At 47.6% G+C, this 23,187-nt stretch overlaps 1 protein-coding gene across 6 annotated transcripts in view; it reads right to left on the reverse strand.

Moving 5' to 3' along the window:
• The window catches only part of RALY (RALY heterogeneous nuclear ribonucleoprotein), a 94,451-nt gene that overhangs the window by 5,511 nt on the left and 65,753 nt on the right, over positions 1-23,187 (reverse strand). For 3 of the 6 annotated variants that reach the window (XR_004343360.1, XR_004343358.1, XR_004343359.1), the window contains 7 exons: positions 12,779-13,043; positions 11,362-11,434; positions 11,121-11,168; positions 8,893-9,059; positions 8,057-8,170; positions 7,659-7,849; positions 191-5,235 (listed from right to left, as the gene is read on the reverse strand). Coding sequence is in view for 2 of the 6 variants with exons in the window: in XM_030309765.1 (XP_030165625.1) it covers positions 6,422-6,466; positions 7,659-7,849; positions 8,057-8,170; positions 8,893-9,059; positions 11,121-11,168; positions 11,362-11,434; positions 12,779-13,034 (894 nt within the window). In the remaining 4 variants the exon portion in view is untranslated. Of the gene's footprint in view, positions 1-190; positions 5,236-6,417; positions 6,467-7,658; positions 7,850-8,056; positions 8,171-8,892; positions 9,060-11,120; positions 11,169-11,361; positions 11,435-12,778; positions 13,044-23,187 lie in introns of those variants that run through there. The other 3 variants (XM_030309765.1, XM_030309766.2, XR_004343361.1) reach the window with 3 other exon arrangements.

Below are 23,187 nucleotides of genomic sequence, written 5' to 3' on the forward strand. Positions count from 1 at the left end.
ATGTCAGAAAGTGGGACTGGGTGACCCTGTGTTCTGTGCACCTGGAAAAGCCAAACCCATGTACTTGCCCAAATAAGCCCTGGCTGCTGCACCGTTTTTATGAGGAGACCCTGATCATCTTGGCTCCCTCAGGAGGTAGACTGGGGCAGGGATTCAGGGAGGGGTATGTGTGCACCAGGGGTCCACTCACCAGTCAGAGGAAGCAGGTATCGTGTCCATCCATCCATACATGCAGGAGGGCCAGCTGGGCTTGCCCCACAGGCTTAGTGACCAGATGGACACACTGCTCTTGACTGCAGTAATTCTTAGATGTAGGGGGAAAAGCCTTCTTGTTATTATCTTCCTTTGTCTCCTTTTTATAATATTCTATTTAATGTTTAACTTTATATCTAATATTTAGAAATTAAATATTACATACATACTGAAATACACTTTGGGAAAGGGTGAATATAAAAATAAGAGAAAAGAAAATTATGGTCTGTTATTTTTTTTAAGAGAAAAATCACCTAAATCTGGATTAGGTGATAAGTGAACTCATTAGGTATTGTCATAATAACAGTGTGCTCTTTTCCACTTTTCAGATGAGGAAGATGAGGCTCAGAGAGGTTAACTGACTTGTCTAAGGTATACAGCAAATAACCTGCACTGGAACTCAATTACACAAAGTCTATACTCTTAGCCCAGTCCCCCTAAAGTAGAGCAAACTACTTAACCTTTTGAGCCTCAGTTTGTGTTCAGATTACCTACTGATATATAACAAATCACTCTAAAACTAAGCTTAAAATGATGATCACTGATTATTATCCTTCATGGTGCTGGACTTTGACAGGCCTCAGCTAGGCAGTTCTGTCTTGGTTCTCAGTCAGTGGCTGGGCTGGAGTCATCCTGAAGGCTTCCTCATTCATGTCTGACAGCTGATACTGGTTATCAGCTGGAACTTAGGGCTGTCATGTCAGGCTTCTCCATGTGGCCTGGGCTTCACAGCATGGTGGCCGGGTCTCAAGACACAGAAGTAGAAACTACTAGTTCTTAACACAACTGTGAGACTGGCCTAGCATCACCATCACTGTATCCTACTGATTAGAGTCCAGATAAAGGGGAGAGGACAGAAATACCAGCTGTCAATGGGGCTAAGTTTTAGAACCTCCGCATCTATAAAATCTGTAAGATGGACATAACTGCACAATGAAGACCTGTTATTTTTGTCATGCCAAACTTCCCTTCTTCTAGCAGCAGAACTCCTATTTTCCTTTTGGGGATTCTTCCCTTTCCCTGTCCACACTCATAGGCCCTGTGGCCATGCTCTGCCATCACTTAGAACCTGAGAACAATGCTAAGAGAGGAGACCAAGCTGAAGAATAAAGAAATACATTCCTGATGACAGCTCTTGAAGCCCTACATCCACTGGGTCTGCATAACTGTATCTGGAACTTTAAATTGGTGAAACAGTAAACTTCCCCCTGCTTAAGCACATTTGAGTCCAGTTTCTACAACTTGTAACAAAGTTCATATTACATCCACCTAAAAGGTGGTTACAAAGATTAAATAAATGTAAAATGTGCCTTTTACACAGCACATATTCACAAGTTTTATTTACTGTTATTATAGAATAATCTTATTATAAAGAATGTGGCCATGGCTATAGGGATTTTTATTTGCCCAAAGTTAATCAATGGTCGAACTGGAATTCAAACCCAGGAAACCTATATCAGAATCTTGCCCAGCTTTATACTCCGTATTTCTGTGGTCTTGTCAGATGGTCCACTGTAGAGTGTATAATGTCCTGATAGGATTAGAGATGACCTGGCCAGGCCTGGCTAATACTGAATGGACACTCACGTACTCTCATTTCAACTCCCCATCCATAAAAAAAAAAGCAAAAAACAAAAAAAACCCCCACATCATCATGTTACTATTTCCTAGCTATCTAAAAACTGCTCCAAATCCTCAAAAAGCATTCCAGCAGCTGCTACTAAAAACATTCTGAGTCAGCACATGAAACGAGGCCTGAGAGAGATTAAAAACAAAATTGGGCCATATTTTGAGACTCCTCAAATTAAGAGTTTGGACTTAGCCATGTGACTTGCTTTGACCAAAAGAACCTCGCAAACATGCCATGGGCAAGAACTTGGAAGAGCACTTGTACACTGGAGCTTACCTGGTCTGCCTGCTAGATTCTGGGTACATGTGGCCCACTTGCCCTGCTGCCCAGCCAACTCCTTAACAAGTGGGTGAGATTATCTGGGACCCATGGCCCCCCAGCCAATCTGCCAGCTCACTTCAGCCATATCATAGCCCAGATGAGATAAGGAGAACTGCCCAGCTGAGTGCAGCCCAAATTTCCAAGCCACTGAATCAGAAGGTAATAAATGTTTATTAAAAGTACTACATTTTGGGCTTGTTATACAAGTTAACTGATGATAAGAGGCCCATTTACTATCCCTGATCTAGGCCAACCCCTTGCACAGATGAGGAAACGGGAGACCTAGCAAGGAAGAAGACTCGCCCTGCATCACAAACTTTATTGGCAGCAGTACAGGGAGGAAAGCCAGTAAAACCACTGGTTGTGATAATTCCTTCAACAGCTGCCAGGATCACAAATGAGGCTTCAGATCTTCAAAATATCTATGGAATCATAGCCCTTTGGGTAGAATCTGGTATCCTATTTCTTCATCATCTCCTTTTGGTTTTCAGAGGTTGAACAGATAAATGAAAACCGATGAGCAACGGAATGAGAGAGGACTGGGCAGATGTATGCAGCAGGGTTTTGTGGATGTGAATTTCCCACTCAAATCTTCCCAGGGGCTAAGTAGTTTAGGGCCTTTTGTGGGATGCCAGGATGGGGATCTCCATCTGTCCAGGACGTCCTGGTGCTAGGGTGATTAGGCAGGGCCTCCTTGTAGGGCAGACATTTCCTGCCCTGAAAGGGATTTTCCCTGCTCTTCTGCCTAGCATACTACAGAAGCTCACAGCCCCTCCTATTCTACCTGACCCCAAACCTGAAAAGTGAGTGCCTCAGTCACTATTGAGTATGGCCATATAGAATCCAAAAATGTTATTACAGTGCAAGGGGCACAGAGCAGTAGGCTCTGGAGACTCAGGAACATGGTGCCAGCCCTCAGTGTTAAGTCCACTAAGGCCTCAGCCTCTACCCTCTCTCCCCCTGCTGCCCAGGGTCCCTGACAGGCACACATATGGGGACTGTGAGCCCACTTCTGGAGCTGAAGCGCCAAAAAGGCAGAAACTTTGCTCCACATCGCATTATGAGGCAATGGCTAAGCGAGGATGGGGGCATTTGGCTCAGCTGTGGGTCCAGAACTTGGGCTGCCTCAAGGGCGGGTTAATCAGGCCCCTGCACAGCTTGGGAATGCAGAGCCACACTCAGGCTTCAGACTGCTAGCCGGCCAATGACAGGCAGGAGGGGCTGCCCAGGGAGGGAGACACGAGACAACAAAAACTTCCCCGGGTGATTCCACACCAGGGTGGCCTAGCTTGAGCACTGTCTCGAGCCCAGCCTCTAGCCTCCACCAAAACCCGGGGCCAAAGTCTGGGGAAAGTTTGATGGAGACTGTTGTAGAACAGTTGGTCTGAAATGGGATTTTCAACAAGAATTCCAGCAGGCCTGACACTCTGAGGAACATGCAAAGACGACTGGAGAGCCCAAACCCCTTTCTGATGATGGGACCGAATTCTCGGTGTTGGGAAAGTTTGTCTAGAAGAGAGAATGAACAATTTTTGAAGAGCAGTAAGCTGAGAAGAAAGACTTCTCAGAGGTGCCTGACACTGGAACAGCAGCTTAATAATGAGTGGGTATCTCTCAGATGGAGAAAGGAGCAAGAGTACATGCCAGACCAGGAGCAAAGCACGTTTCTGGGTGTCTGTCCACCAAAGTCCCACACCAGAGAGACCAGACTAACTGACCACACCTTTGTCACCAGGTTCACAGGACTGGGGAGGGTACTTATATAACCTATGAGTGAATCAAAAAGATCCGCTGTGGCAGGTGATCCTCTCCTAGGAATTTGAACGCAGAGAAATTCGTCAACTTGTGGAGTAAAATTAGGACAGAAGAGGAAATTTGAAGGAACACTGTCAGTTGTCAGAGAACAAAGCAAACATCTAGACAGGCAGCCCAGAATAGGTACAGGGAAGCCACAGGTATCCTGATGCCAACTTCCTAATGCTTGAGGTTAATGGGAGTGAGGCTCTATGACTTGCTGCCTATGAGAGGGAAGGACTTGTTTTGTGTGGGGCAGGTGACAAAAGACAGGAGAGGCCAAAGTATACAGGATCATGTACAGGAGTTGGGAGTTTTGTCCCAACGGTGAGCTGTCAGGTAAGGGTTTTACAGGGAAGGGACATGACTCAGAAAAAGCACCATAGTGGCTAGTGGGAAATGGGGCAGGGAGAAGCCAGAGACTGGGAAGCTGGTGAGAGGACAGAGCCCAAGTGAAAAAACACAGCATCCTAAACTAGGACAGAGAAGAGAGGATGAGGCAGTTTCCAGAATCATCTTAAAGCTGGGAAAGACCAGACTAAATGAGAAGCTAAGACCTGAACCTACCACTGCCTAACCAAGTAGCTCATAATTGCTTGGCACTTCAGCCACCAAAGTATTCTCTTGGGCACTGGGACATCTGACCCTCCCCCAAGAACCCTACTGGCCATTTCTATTTCCATTTTAGCTGTGGAAACTAAGGCCTAGACAGCCCAGCAGTATGCACCCGAGACAATGCTCCCTAACCGGGAGAAGTGAAAGAGGAAAAAGAACAGGGTAAAGCAAACCAGACTAGACTCTTGGCATGAAGCAGACTAGACCAGACTCTGGCTGGGCAGGAGGACTAGGGTACCTTAAGAAAATAAATACAAACCATCCCATCTCAGAGCAAGTTGGGATCCAATCTCTTTATTGTCAGGGTACCCTCCCCGTGACCCTCCCCTCTCCAAACCTATAGAAAAACCCCAAGCCTGGGAGTGTCCTGGGAAGGGAGGTAGAGTATAGGGAAACCTCTGTCCTCTGGCCTGGGCGGTGCCAACAGGGAGGGTGCATGGGGAGGGGAGGCCGATAACTGCACCTGCAGAGGATGTGGCAGTGGCTGGGACGTGTGGGGGAGGAGGTGCCTGCTGCCAGCTCTCCTGGGACCCGCTGGGGGTGGTATCCAGGGGTGGGTGCCCAACATGAGGCCTGATACAGTGCACGCCCTTCTCCTGCCGCTGGCCGTTGCTCCTGTCAGGCTGAGAGAGAGAGAGACAAAGGAGAGACTGAGGCTGGCAGGAAGAGCCCCTGGGACCCATGATTACTAGGGCTGGGAAGACAAAAGGGCAGAACGGTGTTTACTGTTTGCGGACAGAGATGTGCCTGTGCTCTGGCTTTCGCCTCCTAATTTTCTGGCCATACAATCTTGGGTGGGTCTCTCCCCATCCCTGAGCCTCCATTTCCTCACCTGAGCCCTGCACCTCATCTGAGAACTGGCTTCACAAGGTAAAACTTAGCTTCCTTGGTAAAACCAACCATGAAGCTCCAAGAGGATGGATTCCATATATACAATTTCCTAAACTGTCTGGGAAGCTCTTGCTGGTGGAGCACCTCACAAAATGAACGTGTCAGGTGTAAAGACACCTCTGAGGTCAAGGATTTCCTCCACCCAAGCCTGTCTTACCCTGAACACGACCCCCAAAGAAATGGGGCAGAGCAGGGGGGCGAGCACTGGCCAGAGAGTAGGCTGGGACGCCATACACCACTGGATTCAAACCTAGGCTCCACCGATTACCACCTTGGGATCTAGTGAGATATATGCTACCTCCCTGCCCCTTTCAGTGCCTCAGTTCCCATGTGTTACACTGATACAATCACAACCTTGCAGGGTTAAGTCCTAGCCCCTAAGCCTGGCACAAACATCACTTTGATGATGAACTGCTCCCTCTGCCTTACCATGCAGAGCTAGGACTATGGCCACAGGAGACTCCTGACCATCTCCCACATACCAAGGACCATCAGAACCCTGTATTTTGCTAAAGCTGTTCCCTCAGATACCTCTCCCTCAATCCTGAATAGGCTCAGCTAAGTATCAACTCTTCCACCACACCCCTATGGACACCCTGCCTCTACAGCCCATCATCCTGCTCACAATGGGTGGTCATGGTTTGTGTCTTCCTCCACCAGACTCTGAACTTCCGAAGGGTGGAGCTGGACAACATGCCTCAGAGTGCACTGAGGGAACCCGTGCAGGGCTGGCCTGCCTAGCCCATCCGTGGCTCCTGCTCCCACAGCCTAGCAAGTTTCTGCTACAAAGGAGCATGGTCAAATGGCTGACAGGATGGAGGGGCCGTCCTTGCTGGGCATAGCAAGACCCTGCCAGGTCTGCTTCATGGCATGCCTGCCACTTTTCTTCACCCCGTCCACCAGGAGCCCCATACCTGCTTACTGCAAGGCCCCATCCTCCGCGTCTGTGTCCTGGCTGTGCTCCTGATAGGGAGGAGGCAACAAGAGACCATACATCACTCACTACCAACTCTGAGTCATGCCCTGGGGCCCACTGCACTTCTGGAGACCAAACTCCAAAAGAGGGATGATTATGGGACCAGTTTCAACACAGCTGGCTTGGGATCCTGACAGGATGGTCTGAGCCCATCCCCCAGAAGAGAGACGGGACCAGTCAAGGGCGTTCTAGGTGTGGCAGGGGAGCACATTTCTACGTAGAAAGACCTTCTTAGACTGTAGCAGGTTGAAAGCCTGGTGGACGGGTGAGCTCCCTATCCTTGGGACAGCTAAGCCTTCGTTAGGGCCTTTATGGAGACTACTATGCCTAAGAGAGTAAATGGGTCCAAAAAAGGAGAGACAAGCTAGGGACATAAGGAGGAGGATCTCTTTAACTACAGTGGCCATGAGCCCATCTGTCTTCATGCCAGAACCCAGCACTGATGAAAAGGAGAAAGTCCCAGACCTAGTGAAGAAGTCAGGGCTCTAATTCTGGCTCATCCCCTATTAATTATAAGGCCCTGAGCAAGTTACTCTACTCCTCAGAGCCTCAGTTTCCTCACTGGCTAAAACGTGGGAAGAGTAGTAACTTTGCACAGTGCGACGCTGTTGTTAAGGTTAAATAAAGTTGGAAACTACAGGGCCTGGTGCTCAGTGAGTGTCTATTAGGTAAACAAGTAGAAGGCACACAACAGTTATCATACATACTCAGAGTCTGGTCTACCTTCCTACTTGACATAAGCTCCTTGCCAGTGACTTTCCAGCCTCACTCTGAAGGGTTCCAATAACAAAGAACTCCCTCCATGCCTCTCATGAGACAACCTGTTTTATGCTTAGGCAGGAATAGCTTTTAGAAAATCCTCAGGTAAAGTGGATACCCAACCTCCCTGAGGCTTCCCCAGGCAATCCTAGTCCTGCCCCCTGAAACTCTGCAGACTGTGCTCCCTGAAGCCCCTGACTCTTCCCTTGTCCAACCTGTACGGAAACGAAGTCTAGAATGGGCCCTGACTCAAAAGAGGTCTACCCTGGTCCTCAGTGGGACTTCTGACTGGCAACTGAAATAGGTATCCCCCTTCCCAGGAAGAGGAAGGAGGGAGCTCAACAAGGACACTCAGCAGCTCAGAGGGTTCCCCCTTCCCCTGCTCCCCTCCTATGCACCCCTCCCCAGCTGTGCCCTCACCAGCTCTTCCTCGCTGTGTGTCAGCAGCCCCTCCTCATCGCCGTCGTCTCGAGCCTGTGCTTCTCCCTGGGGCGTGCCTGCCTCAGAAGCCGTGTCCTCTTGGGGGGCTGGTGGCCGGCTGCTGCCACCACTACTGCCCCCACCACTGCCACTGGCACTGGCACTGCCGCTGTCACCCTTCTTCTTGCCATCTTGAGGGGAAAGGGGTGGGAAGAGGGGAATAGAACTCAGCCTGGGGCAGCTGCCCAAGGCAAGATTTTAGCAGCAGCTAGGCCTCGGCATGGTGGATCCATGTGGCGTTGGAGGCCACAGCCCTTCTCTGCCCTGTGCGCTGACCTCCCCGCACTCTGCCCTGTGCCCCTGGTCCCCGAGCTGGGCAAGGACCCATGGAAGCTGACCTGGGTTGGCCTTCTGCTCCTCGGCAATCTGCTCCAAGCGGCCCAGCAGAGCATCGATGTTGGACTTGATCTGCGTCAGCTCTGTCTTGATGGTCTGCAGTTCACTGCTCTTTACTGGGAGCACAGGGAGTATACGTTGTCACCCAGGGGCTGGGAGCTTGACACTAACGTAAGATCCTCCCTAGTCCCATTCTGTCAACCAGGAAGGCAGGCCAGTGGCAGGAACTGTCTTCATCCATGGTTCTTTTGCCAGCAAAAAGGCTGGAGCTGCCCGTGGCTTCTGAGACTTTTGAGACCATGCCTATAGTAACCAGTCCACCCTTCTGCACCTGGATCTCTTCCCATGACCTCTCAACAATGAAAGGGACTGGAGATGGAGGAGAATGCAGGTGTGGCGTGCACCTGAGCAATCATGTGTTCTTCCTTATGTTAAATAGGGTGGTGCCCAGATTTCAAGGTGTATGGACGGATGTGGGTGTTTTACCATCAGATTTCCTGGGTGCCTGGCTGCAACATGTGTACACCAGAATGAATGTGCACACCAGCAGTGGGCCTGTGCAAACTTGTCCTTATTATAGGAAAGAGGACACCTTCTCCTCACTGGGCTCCATGTCACAGCACTGGACATTTCTGTGCCCAACCCAAGCCCCTCCTCCTCATAGGTCAGGCTTTTCCTCTTACAAATGCAGTAAGAATACTCACTTGGTTGTGCTAGAGCTGCAGAACTGTGGGAGATTTGTTCCTTCATCTATTTTCCAATGTAAAAATACATGATTCTATTATTTTGCTAATGAGGAAAAACAAAAAAGATCTAGGAAGAAGATACAGTCACTCACACTTGATCTTGGCTGAGCTGGTGGTAATGGCTGTGGAGCGGGCAAAGAGCTTGACAGGTATGGTGGTTTTGACACGCCGGACCAAGGGGACTGTGACCCGGGGTCGCTTCACAGGGACTGCCCTGGGCACTGGCACAGGTGACAGGCGGCCCCGATAGTCGAAGAGCCTGTAGGGGCAAATGGGCCAGAGGCTGCAGCATGGCCTGTGGCCACCAGAAGGCACTGCAACTCTAGACAAGCACGTGCTGGTGAAGGGCTGGGCAGCCTGTACTACACACCTCCGCCTGCTCCCAACAAGCCCTGGGAGTGAAGAGGATGGGCTTCTGGCACCTTAAAAGCTGCTGGGACTCTCATTTCATCCACCTTTCCTACCAGTCAGGTCAGATGAGGGCAGGTGAGGTGGCAGGTGGTAATGGTCTCAACCCTGGTTCAAGGAAGGAGCAAACAGAGACCAGCCCCAGAAGAGAGCCTTCCCCAGGTCCCCCTAACACCCAGGCCTGCCGGCTTCTGCTTCTGCTCAGTCAACTGCCACCCCAACCTCTGGTCAGAGTTTGCAAATGTCCCTAAAGCAAGGCAAAATTCCAGCTGGGAACAAAAAGATGTCGGAATAGGGAATCCCTAAGCCTGCCTGAGCTTCAGTTTTCCCGAAATCTGCTTAATGAGGATGACTACCTCAAATTCTGTGCCAGGTCCCCACCCTACCCCACCCCAAGGCTATTGTGAGAGCAGGGCATGAGAAAACTTGGTTAAAAGCACACGTTAAAAGGTGTGATAGGTGAAGGCCAGGGTACTGAGACTCTCAAACCAGGAGACTATGGCCTCAGAGGCATGAGGCTGGAGTCCCAAACACCTGTTCTAATTCTGGGCCCTCTTAATCACCCCAGCCCCCTTACTCCACTTCAGAGATGGAGGGGAGGAGATCCATTAGAATATCAAGGTTGGACAACCAATCAGATCCCTGGGCTCCCAGACTATGCTGTCCCCAGTGTCATCACCCAGCCCTCTCCGAGAGAGTTTCTCTTCCTGCTCATCAGTCAGAAGTTCAATAGGCTGAGTAGGGGTATCTCCCACCACATCTGCTACTATTACCTTTCTTCAGGGAAACACAGCCCTGGGGGTACACTATGGAATCACTTTGGTGACAGCCAGGAAACATGCCATCACTAGACAATGCAATGCCCCATGGCTTGGCATTCCTTTGTTCAGGGAGCCCCTGCCCTGGGGTGGAGATGGCTGGAGATGGAGAGTCTCTGGGAATGGATCCAGTCCCAGACCCTGCATTTCTGCCCCTAAGGGGAGGGGGCGGCTCTGGCCTTGGTCAGAATCACTAACCACAGAATCCCAGAGCTGGAAGAGCCCTGAGGGATTACTTAGTGTAAAAGCCCATTTTACAGACCGGGAGGGGATTTGCCCAAAGTCACACAATCCATTCAGTGGCAGAGCTGAGATTAGCACCCAGTCTTCTGACTGACTCTCAGGCTAGGGCACATTCCACTACACCACACTGTCTCCTGAAACCATTCAGAGGTGAGAAAACCAAGGCTCAGAGAGGTTCTGTTCTTCCTGGACAGACTGAGGCAGGCAGGATGGGAAGGACGAAGGAAGGGAGAATTCTGGAACAGCCCCCATCATGATTTCCATTTGGGAATGTGGCTAGTGCCATAGAATGGAGCCCACAGCTCAAGGCTGGGGTCTGGGAAGGCTGGAGGGTGAAGGGATGGGCCACATAGCCTACCAGGAACTAATTCAGACCTCCAAAGGACTGCTGGCCTCCTGGCTATAAATGAAAGGCCAAGAGGTATTCATTGAGCTTTTGAGGCTCCTTCCACCTGGCTGAGCACCTCAAATAGGTAAGGAGACTAAACAGCAGGAACATGAGGGCTCAAACTCCCTGCACCTACTCTAGTAACCTTTTCTATAATCCAATTTGCTATGGTTATCTGTCCCTTGCTGTCTAGTCCCACTGAGTCCCAACCCAGGATTAGGAGGTGGAAGGGCAGTCAGAATGGGAGACAGTGTGGGGTGGGGAACCTCTGACCTGGGCACCTGCAGAACTAGACCCTAGTTCCAGCTCTGCCACCAACTTGTGGAACAGCCTTGGGCAGATGCCCGTCCACACCTCTGGGCTCCAGTTTCCACATGGAGGACTGAGTGGGCTACACCAGTAATCTCTCAGGACCCTTCCAGCTTGGCTTTTTCATGCCTAGGCACGCCCCTTCCCTGCTCACCTGTCGTAGAAGTCGTCCCGGTAGTAATCATAGTCAAAGCTGTAGCCACTGGGGAAACAAAGGGGAGAGGGCCGGGGCTGAGGGACAGCCACTCAGCCCACTCTCCACAGGCCCTCATCTCCAAACACCTCCCCAAATTCTAGGCTCGGCACACTGTCACCAACCAATGTTCACTCCCTCTGTGGAAAGAGGGACCAATCCCACCCAGATGGAGAGAGATAGAAGAGACAGAGTGCCCCACCTGTATATGGCAGATGCTGCTCTCTTTAGTCCCTTGGGTCTGTTGGGCTTGGGCTCTCCAGCCATGTTGATATCTGTGTGGAGAAAGGAGGCACAGTCACATGCTGGCAGGGTACCAGGTAGCCCAAACACTTACACCTTCCTGCACAGTAGCAGCAATTTCTATGTGTGAGGGACAATGGACTCTCCTAACTAATACAACCAACAGAGGTCGTCACACATTAGACTCCTACCCACACATCACAGAGATATGCCTATTTACAAATTCGTATACATTCAGATGCACGCACGCTCACACACATCACTCACACACATGTGCCGTGGACATCACACATATAAGCATTCTCAAGCACACTGATGTAAATAAGTACTTCAGATACATATCTTCACATACTTGTTCACATATCCAGGTAATCAAGTCACACACAAAAATAACATATAGACTCTCAAGTACACTGAGACTTGGCTCCGATGTCATATACATAACTGCCTATCTACAAATGAGCCACATTCAAGCAAATATTCTACCAAACATCTTTCTGCCTAGAATGATGCTTATTAGCCTATGACAGGATCTCAGTATCTGACAAATAAATATGCATATCTTCTTACACACACTTAGTAAATTCTGACACATACACTTTACATATATACATTCTAAAGATGTGTTCACATATTCTCCACATGTTTAGTTACATCCACATATCACACATTCAGGAATACATCTATCAATATCCCTTTTGGAACATACATATACACAGAAGTAGGTGCACTGTACACACTCCACGGTAGACTACCACATGGCCACATCATATATACATAGCACCAAGGCCAAAGGCACCTACTTCACCTTGTGCTCCTAGCCCCTCCTCCCGGCTCTCATAAAGAGTTCCAACCTGGGGGCACCTGGGTGGCTCAGTCGGGTTAAGCATCTGACTCTTGATTTTGGCTCAGGTCATGATCTCATGGTTCGTGAGTTCAAGCCCGTGTCGGACTCTGCACTGACAGCATTTATTTAAATAAATAAACTTTAAAAAAAAAAAAAAAGAGTTCTAACCTAAGACATCTGTAGCGTAATGTTACAGGCTATGCTAGTCCACTCTGTTCCGTTTCCCTCAGGAATCTGCATTTTAACCAGAATCATAAAGCTTGTCATTAAGAGTCACTATGAAAGCAAAGACAAGACAAGACAGAACTATTTTTGAGAAGCTTCTAAAACTCAACCCTGCATATTTTATAAATACTTAATTTATAACTTAAATATAATTTATAACTATTTAGTTATAACATTTCAGATAGGGGCAGGGTAGCAAGTAGTAGAGTAAGGGAAAAAGAAAGGTCTAAGAGGGGAGCTGGAAAGTGAAGGCCAGCACCTGCTCAGGAGAATACCAGGAGCAGGGCCAAAGAGAGACACTTACCCAGGGTCTGCCCGGCCAGCACCCGCCCATTCTCTCCCAGCACAGCTGCCCGGGCATGACGCTCGTTGGCATACTGGACAAAGGCATAACCTTTGTGCACAGAACAGCCGGCTACACGGCCATACTTGGAGAAGATGGTCTCTACATCTGACTTCTTCACCACAGCTGTGTTGAGGTTTCCGATGAAGACTCGAGAATTGATAGACTTGGGGTCATTCTTGTTGGTTACGTTGCTTGTCTGGATCTTCAAGGACATGGTGGCCACCTAGAGAGAGAGAGAGAGAGAGAGAGAGAGAGAGAGAGAGAGAAAGCGAGCGCGCCACTGTGAGACTGGGTCTCCCAGTTGGGCTCAAGGGCTACCCATGGCCCAAATCCTAGCTAAACTGGATTGCTCTGTGCCCTGCTACATACACACAACCGTACAGCATTCAGCCTCCCCTTTAAACATCTCACTGGGATGCTGACCTCATGGCCAGGTGTTTTATATATGTTCTCTCATTTGGTACTGACATGATACGCAGAACCAAGACGTTTCACGGGAGAAAATGCACAATCAGAGGTCACAATGCTAGTGAGCAGCAGGGCTGGGATTTGAACCCTGGTCTGCTGGACTCTAATTCTTTTAAACCCATTCTTTAATGCTTATCTCAAATGTTACACCATGCAGGATCTAAATTTGAAGACCTTCCATAGTTTTTCCTCTGTTCCTTCAACGTATAACCATGGTGAGGAAGTCATATGGTAACTGCAGGTAATACCTGCTCTAGAACAACACCACATTATGAAAATTGCTCAGTTTGATGCAGACACTGACGTAGTTATGGCTGTCTTTATTGGTACCAACCATTTTTAAAAAGGTGAGTGAAATAAGCCTCACTGAGCACTCATGGCAGGCTAAGGGTGGCAGGCAAGATTGAGTAATCACAAGACTCCATTAAATATTATTACTATTATTCATATTTTACCAAAAATAGACTCTAATAAGTTCTTTGACTTGTCAGAAACAGGCCAGTTGGTCCCCACAGCCCATTTTTTTCATCTCTATCACTCTCCTTCCCAGAGCTAAAGCCAATTTAAATATTATAGTTAAGTCAGCATATTATCTATTTTTATACTAACTCATTCAAATTTTGTTGTTTGCTTAGAGATAATATTGTACCTACACTTCACTCTCTACACCCTGGCAATGTCTTTTACCCCAAGGGGCCATACAAATCTCTCCTACCCCCAACCCTGGACATGCTATAACAGAGCACAGGCTCCAGAGGAAAAGGAAAAGGAGGCTTGATGTCAGTAGGAAAAGTCTAACAGTAAGTACTGGCATTTCTACTTACTGGCCCAGACTTCTCTGCTCACTGGCATGGGTTTGTACAAATCCCTTTGGAACCTTCCTATCTCAATACCCCATTGTAGAGCTATCACAGAAGGTGCTGAAGACCCTAAGCAGTATGTAAAAAAAAAAACCAAAAGACCTCTCATCAACCTAGGCTAACTGTAAACACCTGCTCACAAACCTAATATTTTGGGGGCAGAGGGAGCTTCTTTTCAGGGAATTAGAGCAGAGCTAAGTATAGGCAGAGAAAGCGCTATCTTTTGTTCCACTAGGGTAAGAGACCCTTTTCTCTTCAATCCTCCCAGTCTGGAAGCTGGCATGTTCTGACCAGCAGATGGCACTCACTGCAAGGAAACCATAGGCTGGAGCTGAGAATAAGTAATTCTGAGGAAAAACCTACTCCTACCTAGGGTAGGCTTGCAGTAGCTTGATGGATATACTGAAGTCAAATGTGTACCATCCTAGGTAAAGGACAGGGGCTGAGAGGGCACTGCTACTGATGAAGGAGCTGGTGCCAGCTTTGGAAAGGGCCTGGAAAGGATTCTTTGGTGCTCAGTTTACTTTTACGTCCAGTCATCATTTATTAAGCAGTGAGGAACATAAAAGATATTATCCATGAAAACACTTAACATAACGTCCATGTGCAGCAGAAAATGCTCCATGTATGTGGGTTCCCTTGCCCACCACCCCCCCCCCAGTCCTCTGTGATAATCCCTCACCTAGCTGGATGACAAGCCATTCAAAAGTTAATTCTTCATCCATCCATGGATATATATAAGAAGTTTGTGGGGCTCCTCCACAGGCATCAGATAACTCTCCTGGTTGGTTTAGCTCAGAGAAATGAAGTTTGGGCTCAGGGAGAAGCCACCTGCTGTGGCTGAAGGGAACCAACCACTGGCCTGGGTTGTAGACCAAGATGGAAAGAGAAGGGGGGCAAGGGTTCAGACCTGTTGATGTCTACTACCTCTGCCACTGACCTGGCATGGGCATAACAGGTGCTGGGCTCCCTCCTACCTCTGGCAGGAGCCTCTAATACCAACCACTGAGCAGGAAGCATTTGCTGAGCTACTATGTTTAGTTCTACAGCAGGATCAGCATTCACTCCTTGGCTGGTGAGAAGTTCTTCAGGTTTGGCAGTACTCAATCTTTTCTCTCATCACTTGGGGTTTGGGACAATGTACATAAAAGGACTTTACAAACAGTGAAACTCTTTATAGGATCTATTAATTACGCTCTGACTAGTTGAATTCCTCTGTTCTGACAACACTGCCCAACACTGGTAAGGCCCATTCTAGATGGAGATGAAGGTCAGACTGGAGCACATTCTGAATAATGTCAAGAAAAGGCTGACAAAAGCCATGTCACACAAAGGTTAGTATAAAAGGGGGACATGAATGCATGTATAAAAGCATAAAAGCCATGTCACACAAAGAGGGACACGTATGCGTGTGGCCAGGCTGGGTGAGGAATCTGCAGGGCCATGAAGAAATGTCCATCTGAAGCATGCTCCAGGCACCAACCCCTATACTCCACCCACTCCCCCACCCCATCTAATCAGCCCTCAATCTGCTTTCAAGGCCTGTACACTCTTCCAAGGGAAGGCAAGGCTGTGCTGCTACTGTGCATACTCTCTAAGCCCAAAGGAATAGCTATCTACAGGAATATGGAAAAGCTTCAGTGTCTAAACACATGTTTATGAGGCTCCTCAAAGTGAGGGATCAAGTTGCGCTTAGGAAATGAAAAGGTGCCCAGACCAGTTCTTCCAGAACTGCTAGGTTCAGGTACAGAATCCCAAAGAGTCAAGAATTCTAAATTCAGACATAGTCTTCCAGGTTGTTACGAACCTAACAATTTGTTAGCTTCACTTATAACCTCCAAACAAATATTTAGACATATGGCATGTTAAGTCTCCACCTGTACTCTTGTCCTGTCCTGCAAATGGTAGAGGCAGGCCTGACGAAGGCTTGGGCACAGTAAGTGCCCAATAAGAATTACGGAGGAAGCAATAAGAATAATGTCCCAGGAGGTGCTGAGAAGGGCTAGCTGTAGCCCTAAGTATGTATGGCCAGGGCTGGCGGGGGGAGGGGGGGTCCCCCAGGTATCTCATTAAAACACTAGAGTCTCTGACCCAAACACTCTCCTACCCCCTGCAGACCAACCATCCCCAATTTAATACTCCCCCCACGATTCTTTCTTGGTTCTTCCAGGCTTCCCCCTAGCTTAGAGTATGAGCCTTAGTAAATATTGACATCCTATTCAGCAGAAGCTGCTTGATTTGATAAGCTATTTCCCCAAGCCAAGCTCTGCCTCACAGATTAGCTGTGTAATTGAGAGCAAGGTGTCTGCAGCCCCCCAGAGGCCCCATGTTCAGTAATGAGCCAAGGAGAGTTGGGTAGAAAGATGATTCTTCGTGGTGGTGGGAAGAGGAAGTAGGGACCAGACTTCTTCACAGAAACTTCTACAATGTCAGATTAGCAGGGGCTTCAGTGAACATGGGGTTTATATACTCTCACCCTGAGGAACAGAGGGGAATGGACTTGGCCACAATGCCCCAGCCCATGAGTGGCAAGGCCGAGAACCCCATTAGTCCTCCGAACCCCATTAGTCCTCCAAGTTCTTAAATTCCATCTTTCCTTTGGGCTGGTGAAAGACTGCCCCTCAGGACAGTGAGGGGCTGGGAGGGGGCAGGTATGCTATTAGAGGAAAACTGGGGACTGGCTCCCAAGTAAGGGTCTTGACCTTTACCTGCTGGTGAAACAACTGCTGCATAAAAGCCAGGCCCTTAAGCTAATTAAAACCCACCAGAGACACAGGCTTTGAAATGCAATTTACAGCTCAAAGGGATGGGCTCACTTCTCCAAGCTAGTAAGAACAGAGGAAATTTGGCAAAAACAAATTGTTTTTCCCAGTTGAAACACTTCAGATGGAAGCTATGTTTTAGAAGCCAAGAGCCCAAGCTTGAACATGTGGTCAAGTGACAGGGCTTTGTAAAGGTAGAAATACCCTAAAACGTATGACAACCCCTGAACTCTGGGTAAATGAGACCCCCAGAGAACCATGAAGGTAAAAAGAGCTTCTGACTCTATATGTGCCACTTTATTTAATCCTCACAACAGCTCTGTGAGGTGTTTTAAATAGGGGAATGAAGACTCAGGCCAGGTTATTGGTTAATAGAGCAAAGTTGGAACTGGAACCCAGGTCTGTTTGACTCCAAAAGCCTATTCAAAGAGATGTCTTGGATACTGATTGCCAAAGTAAGGACTTTAAAGGACTTTCATGAACAAAACCAGTTTATGTCTTTGATCCTGATGTTGTCAGTTCCATTTTATAAATGAAAAGCTGAGGCTCAGCGAAAGTAAGTGACTTACTTAAGGTCATCCAGCTAGTAAAGGGAACAGCTAGGGGACTGGAATCCAGGCTGCTACACACCACTGTTTCACCAACTGTCCCAAGGCTCTGACTCTGCCATGTCAGCCCTCATAATCCTGGCTATCAGGATCAAATTTAGTCTTCAGCCTAACCTCTGAGGCACTTAGCCATCAGAATGCCCACTGCCTCAATTCTGTAAATCCTACCTGGCACTGCATCTCTTCTTCAAGCACTAATTTCACAAGAGGAGCTGCTGGTCTTGGTCCTGATGCCTCCCAGTGCCATTTACAGCCTCTGTCTATCTAGGCCAGCCCTGCTTGACACTTCTGGTCTCATTCTCCAAAGTGCAGATGAGGGTCACACCAGCCTGTGGCCAGACCTCTGCCCTTAGATAACATTAGGGATATGAGAATGATTTTGAAGGAAAATAGCTATCAGTGATGGTGAGGTTATTTCTGGAGAAAGCCAAGCAATTAGACTGATCAGTGCCCAGGGCCTCCTTGGTCCAGAGGCCAGAGGCTCCTGGTTAACAGGCGGCCAAGGATGACAGAACATCTATTAATCTCATTCAACTCACCAGGCCCCAGCTCATTAGCATTGCCCAAAATGATAATTACTGGTCAGAGAGGACTAATTTCCCAAGGAATGCTCTTTAGTTCCTGACAATTCCCACTCCCATGAGAAACTCCAGCTCCCAGGATGTGAATACTGAGGGCTCCTAGAATGGGTGAGAGTATAAGGAGTACTCTCCTTGTTCAGGAGGCCTGGCCCTGGGCTTTGTTGTTCTTAGTCATATGACCTGCAACAAGTCATATAATTTCTTTGAGCTTTATCATCCTTATTCTGAAAACAAATAATCTTTGTCCTGATTACCTTTCAAATCTGATATAAAATCAAATAGGCTAATCAGTATGAAAGTGCTCTGTTGCATCTGTAACATACTATAAAAGGATAGAGGATTATAACTATTATTACCCAACTCCTATCCCCTTCACCCATTCAACAAACATTGCTTAAGCATTCCCCTCTGTGCAGGCACTATGGAGATGCTGGGGAAGAATGCTCAAGGGCACTATCTTCTACTAGCTTTTCAACAAAGCCCTCTCTCCAGGAACTTGTTTCTTAACTGTTTCCTAATAACAAAGGAAAGAATGCACCTGAAAGAGCAGAAATGGCACAGGCCCTGGAGTCAGACAGGAATGAGTTCCAATTCCAGCCCTACAATTTATGAGATGTAAACTTGGACATGTCCCTTAAACTCGGTAAACCTCAGATTCCTCAAATGCAAAATGGGAATTATACCAACCTCCAGGATTGTTAGGATCAGAGATAACATGTACAAAGTGCCTGATATAATGGTTAAGACCAGTAGGTATTTACATAAGAAACTCAAATGCTCTAGGCCCCATGAAAACAGATGAATCTAGCCCAGCAGTCTAGATCATCCACATTCCAGCCCTACGTTCTTTCCATCTGTCATCTCCCAGTGCTCCATACTCTGCCTGAGTGAGTCAGGGGTAGAGGGCCTACGCATACTCTCTCCCTTGTCCCAGTGTCTGAAACCAAACCTAGAAATTTCATAAAGGTGCTTCCACCCATGCCTATCAAATCATACTATAAGGGGCTGGGAGAGGAAAGAACGCTAGCTGGGAGGGGTTTGGGGTTTAGGCCTTGCCGAACCAGTGACTCACTCCTCAGCTATACCATTAGGTCTCTATTCCTACACTATAACATTGGTAACAGCATCAAACAGGCCCTGAGGGGAGACCCCAAAGCAGACAGAAGCAGGGCTGGGGCCTCAGTCACCTTTCCCCACAGTGTTGTCTGGGTATCTTGTACCCTAACTCTACCCCTGATTGTGGCCTTAGGCTGAGGCTTAGCATCTGTGACAAGCAGTCCTTATAGCTATAGGGAAGAAAGGCAGCAAGGAGTGGGTAGGTAGAACCCTGGCCCTATAATCCCCAATACTAAATTACAGTTAGGAATCTAAAAATAATTGTCAACCTCTTCATTTTTGCCAAAGAAGTCCTCCAAACACTTACCTATGCATTCAATCATAATTACAGCTATCCAAATAGTCACTACTCATTCATAAGTGAATAAGGCCAACTCATTCATCCAGGAATTGGTCTGGTACCTGATCTCAAGGAACTCCCAGTCCATCAGGGTACATGCACCATGTCCATCAAGCACATGTGCCCTGGGCTGGAGTTCACTGCTCCAGAAGCTGCCCAAACAAAGCAGTCTGGGGTATCAGAGAATGGGAAGGAGTATCATAGAAGTCTCCACGACACGAGAGTATGTTTAAGGCTAATTTCAACTGGGTGGTGACATGGGGAGAGGCTCTGCTTGGCAGGAAAAACTGCAATAACAATGTACAAAACATGCCGCTTTTTCCTCTTTGCTCCCCCTTCAAGTATATGCAAGGCAGGGCTGGAAATAAACGTTTGAAATAGAATTTCTTCAGTGCTGCTTCTTCCTCCCTTGATAGCTGCATACCAATTCTTGTCTTGGGGAAGAACAAAAAGGAAACACACAATTTAATATGCAGCAGCTTTATACCAGGCATTGTGCTGAAAATTTTACAGGCATAATCTCTCATAATCCTGACCACAACCCAGTGAGATTAAGTATCATCTCTACTCTTCAGATGAAGAAACTAAGGTTCAGAGAACTTAAATAATTTGTCCACAGTTACATTTAAGTGGCATGATTAGGATAAAAAGACCCTAATCTTAATCTGGTTCTGAAGTCTGTGCTCTTCCTAATCCACTAGACTGCTCCCACTGACTTCCCCTGTTCCCATAGAAGACTGATTCTGGCTTTGCTGCTGCTGTGCCACATGATGTTGGGTTTTGGAGCATGTGACCATAAAGGGCCCCTTTAGGGCTAACCATGATAATCATTACCAACACTTCCTGAGCACTTACTACTGCACTCAGTCTTCTGCTTCAGGGTAGGTGATGGTATACATTGTACTCATTTCACAGATAAGGAGACTAAGGGTTGGAACTTAGTCTTACACTAGCCAGGAAATGGCAGAGCTGCAATCCATCAGTCTGAGACTAGAGCTGTGGTGCTCTTAACCTTGGCCCAAAATGGCTTCATGCTAGGTGTGCCCTGTACCAGCCAGGAGGTCAGCTTCTAACACTCTCTGGCCCTCTGGGCATAAATGCATGGGGTCTTGCTGAGGGCATACTCTCAAGTCCAAGAACCTGCTGGACAATAAGCACCTGCTGTAAGCCGGGGCATGTTCCCCCTCCCCTTTCTACACCTTAAGGGGCTGGCTCCTCACAGTGATAATGTGGCAAGATTAGTCACTGCTTGCTGTTGGTTGATTAGAGCTATTCTTTTCTGTAAATGAAGTTTAAAAGTCATCAAAGGGTCTGTCAGCTGTGACTTATGAGCCTCTTTCCCGCAGGGAAGTCAGGCAGTGACAAATGCTCCTCTCGTCTGCCATCCATTAAAAGTCGGAAGGTGCCATGTTCCAATTACTGGAGACTCCGATGGAACTCGTGGAAAACCCTGTTCCAGGCTGTGGCCATTATTCAGGTCTGGCAGGGCTGCCAGCAGGGTTACCCTAGGCCCAGGCCCCACTGGGTAAGAATGGAGTAAGAGCATGTTTCTGACTTTGTGAGCCAGCTCTTACTATCCTTTGTGTTATCCCTGGTGGGTTTATCCTAGACACACTTCACAAATGAGTCAAAACATGGACACCACGTGGGCCTGTCTCAAAGTACTAGGATCAAGACTGCCTAGACAAACAGACATGAGGAAATAGAGGTATGCTACCAGGTGGAGAAGGTAGGGAATAGGATGCTCAGAAAGGAGAGACGATAAGGTACCTAAGATGTTCAGACTGAGAGGATCCTTACAGATCATCTAGTGTCATTACTGCCTCAGTATTCAATACTCATTACATGCCAAGTCCTGTCCAGCTAAATGCTGAGGAACCAGATGAATAAAACATAGTCCCTGCTACTGAAAATAGATGAGATACTTAAGGTCTAAAGAAGTGACTTGCCCAAGGTCACAAAAATAAGTTAGGGTCAGTGGTGGAATGAGAAAGCACGTCTCCAGACCTTCTGTGAGGTAGAAAAAGTAGAGTGACAGGGAGCCCTCTCCTCTGTGTCAGGCTCTTCATCCAGAACATGCCATAATGGTTACAGTGCCAGCTCTTGGGGCTCCTGGCTGTCTCAGTCTGAGAAGCATGCAACAGGTAAGTATTATCAATCTCATTTTACAGACAAAACGGTACTTCTCAAAATTGTGACGAAGAACTACTTTTTTTCTTTTGCTTTTTAAACTTCCAATCCATTGCAGACAAATACATTTGTCAAATGCAATAAAAAAGGCAAATTACTAGTTTCTGGGCACTTACTCTCCATTTCTAGACTTTTCACAACCCCGCAAGAGTTGTGGACCGGCATCCACTCAGCACGCTACCCTGGAAGCAACTCTCACCCATCTTTGTCAACCTCCATGGAAACCAAAGCAAAGAAAGAAGAGTTTATTTTATTTCTTTCAAGTCCTTTAGCCCAATTCTTTTAGACTTCAGTATTAGACCAATTTACAAAAACTATCCTAACCTTTTTGCTTCCATCAAGAAAGAGAACAGGGTAAGCAGGCCAAGGGTAAGTTTAAGGACTTGCTACCAAATACTTCAGGTAATTTATCTTGGTCATCTACTCTAGCTCATATTATATCCTTCAAGGGAAGATGATCTAGGCTGTCTGGGACTTAAACAGCCTTCCTGAGGCCTGGGGATATGAGAGGATGGTATATTCCTGAAGAGGCTGGTACTTCTGGACCTTCTCTCCCTCGACACTAGACTACATTAAGAAACTAGGCAGGAAAAGGGGACATGTGTAACTTCCATAGTCTTGTATCATGGCTGCTTACACAGTAGTCTTCCCTCTCCTAGGAGTTTCTTAAAAGTAAGATTGACAGATTCATTCCCGAATGCCACAATATACCGAAGAGTATGACTGGCTGAAGCAGATGAGCAACCAAGACACAATAGTGTACCTTGAATCTTGCAGGTGCATGGCCAATTTATCATCACTGTACAAAAGTTTGTTCTAACTGAGCATATGTGGTTAGCCTATTTTTCAGCACAACCAAAAATAGGGTGGGTCATATGATGTGGTGTAGAAATGAGTATAACCTGCTGCTGTGAGGAGGAGCCTGTCCTCAAGCAGGAGCCAAAGCCTGCATGTTTATTCCCACATTAAGAGGCCATGTAATCCGGTCAAGAGAGCAACTTCTCGGGGCACCTGGGTGGCTCAGTCGATTGAGCATCCAACTTTGGCTCAGGTCACGACCTCAGTTTGTGAGTTCGAGCCCCACACTGGGCTCTGTGCTGACAGCTCAGAACCTGGAGGCTGCTTCAGATTCTGTCTCCGTCTCTCTTTCTCTGCCCCTCCCCTGCTCTCTCTCTCTCTCAAATATAAACATTTAAAAGAAAAAATTAGGGGCGCCTGGGTGGCTCAGTCGGTTGAGCATCTGACTTCAGCTCAGGTCATGATCTCATGTTCACAAGTTTCAGGTCCACGTCAGGCTCTGTGCTGACAGCTCAGAACCTGGAGCCTGCTTTGGATTCTGTGTCTCCCTCTCTCTGCCCCTCCCCGATTCATGCTCGCTCTCTCTCTCTCAAAAATAAACATTAAAAAAAAAAAATTAAAATTTAAAAATAAAAAAAAAAAAG

This window comes from Lynx canadensis, chromosome A3 (genome assembly GCF_007474595.2).
Source record: "Lynx canadensis isolate LIC74 chromosome A3, mLynCan4.pri.v2, whole genome shotgun sequence".
Lineage (NCBI taxonomy): Eukaryota > Metazoa > Chordata > Mammalia > Carnivora > Felidae > Lynx > Lynx canadensis.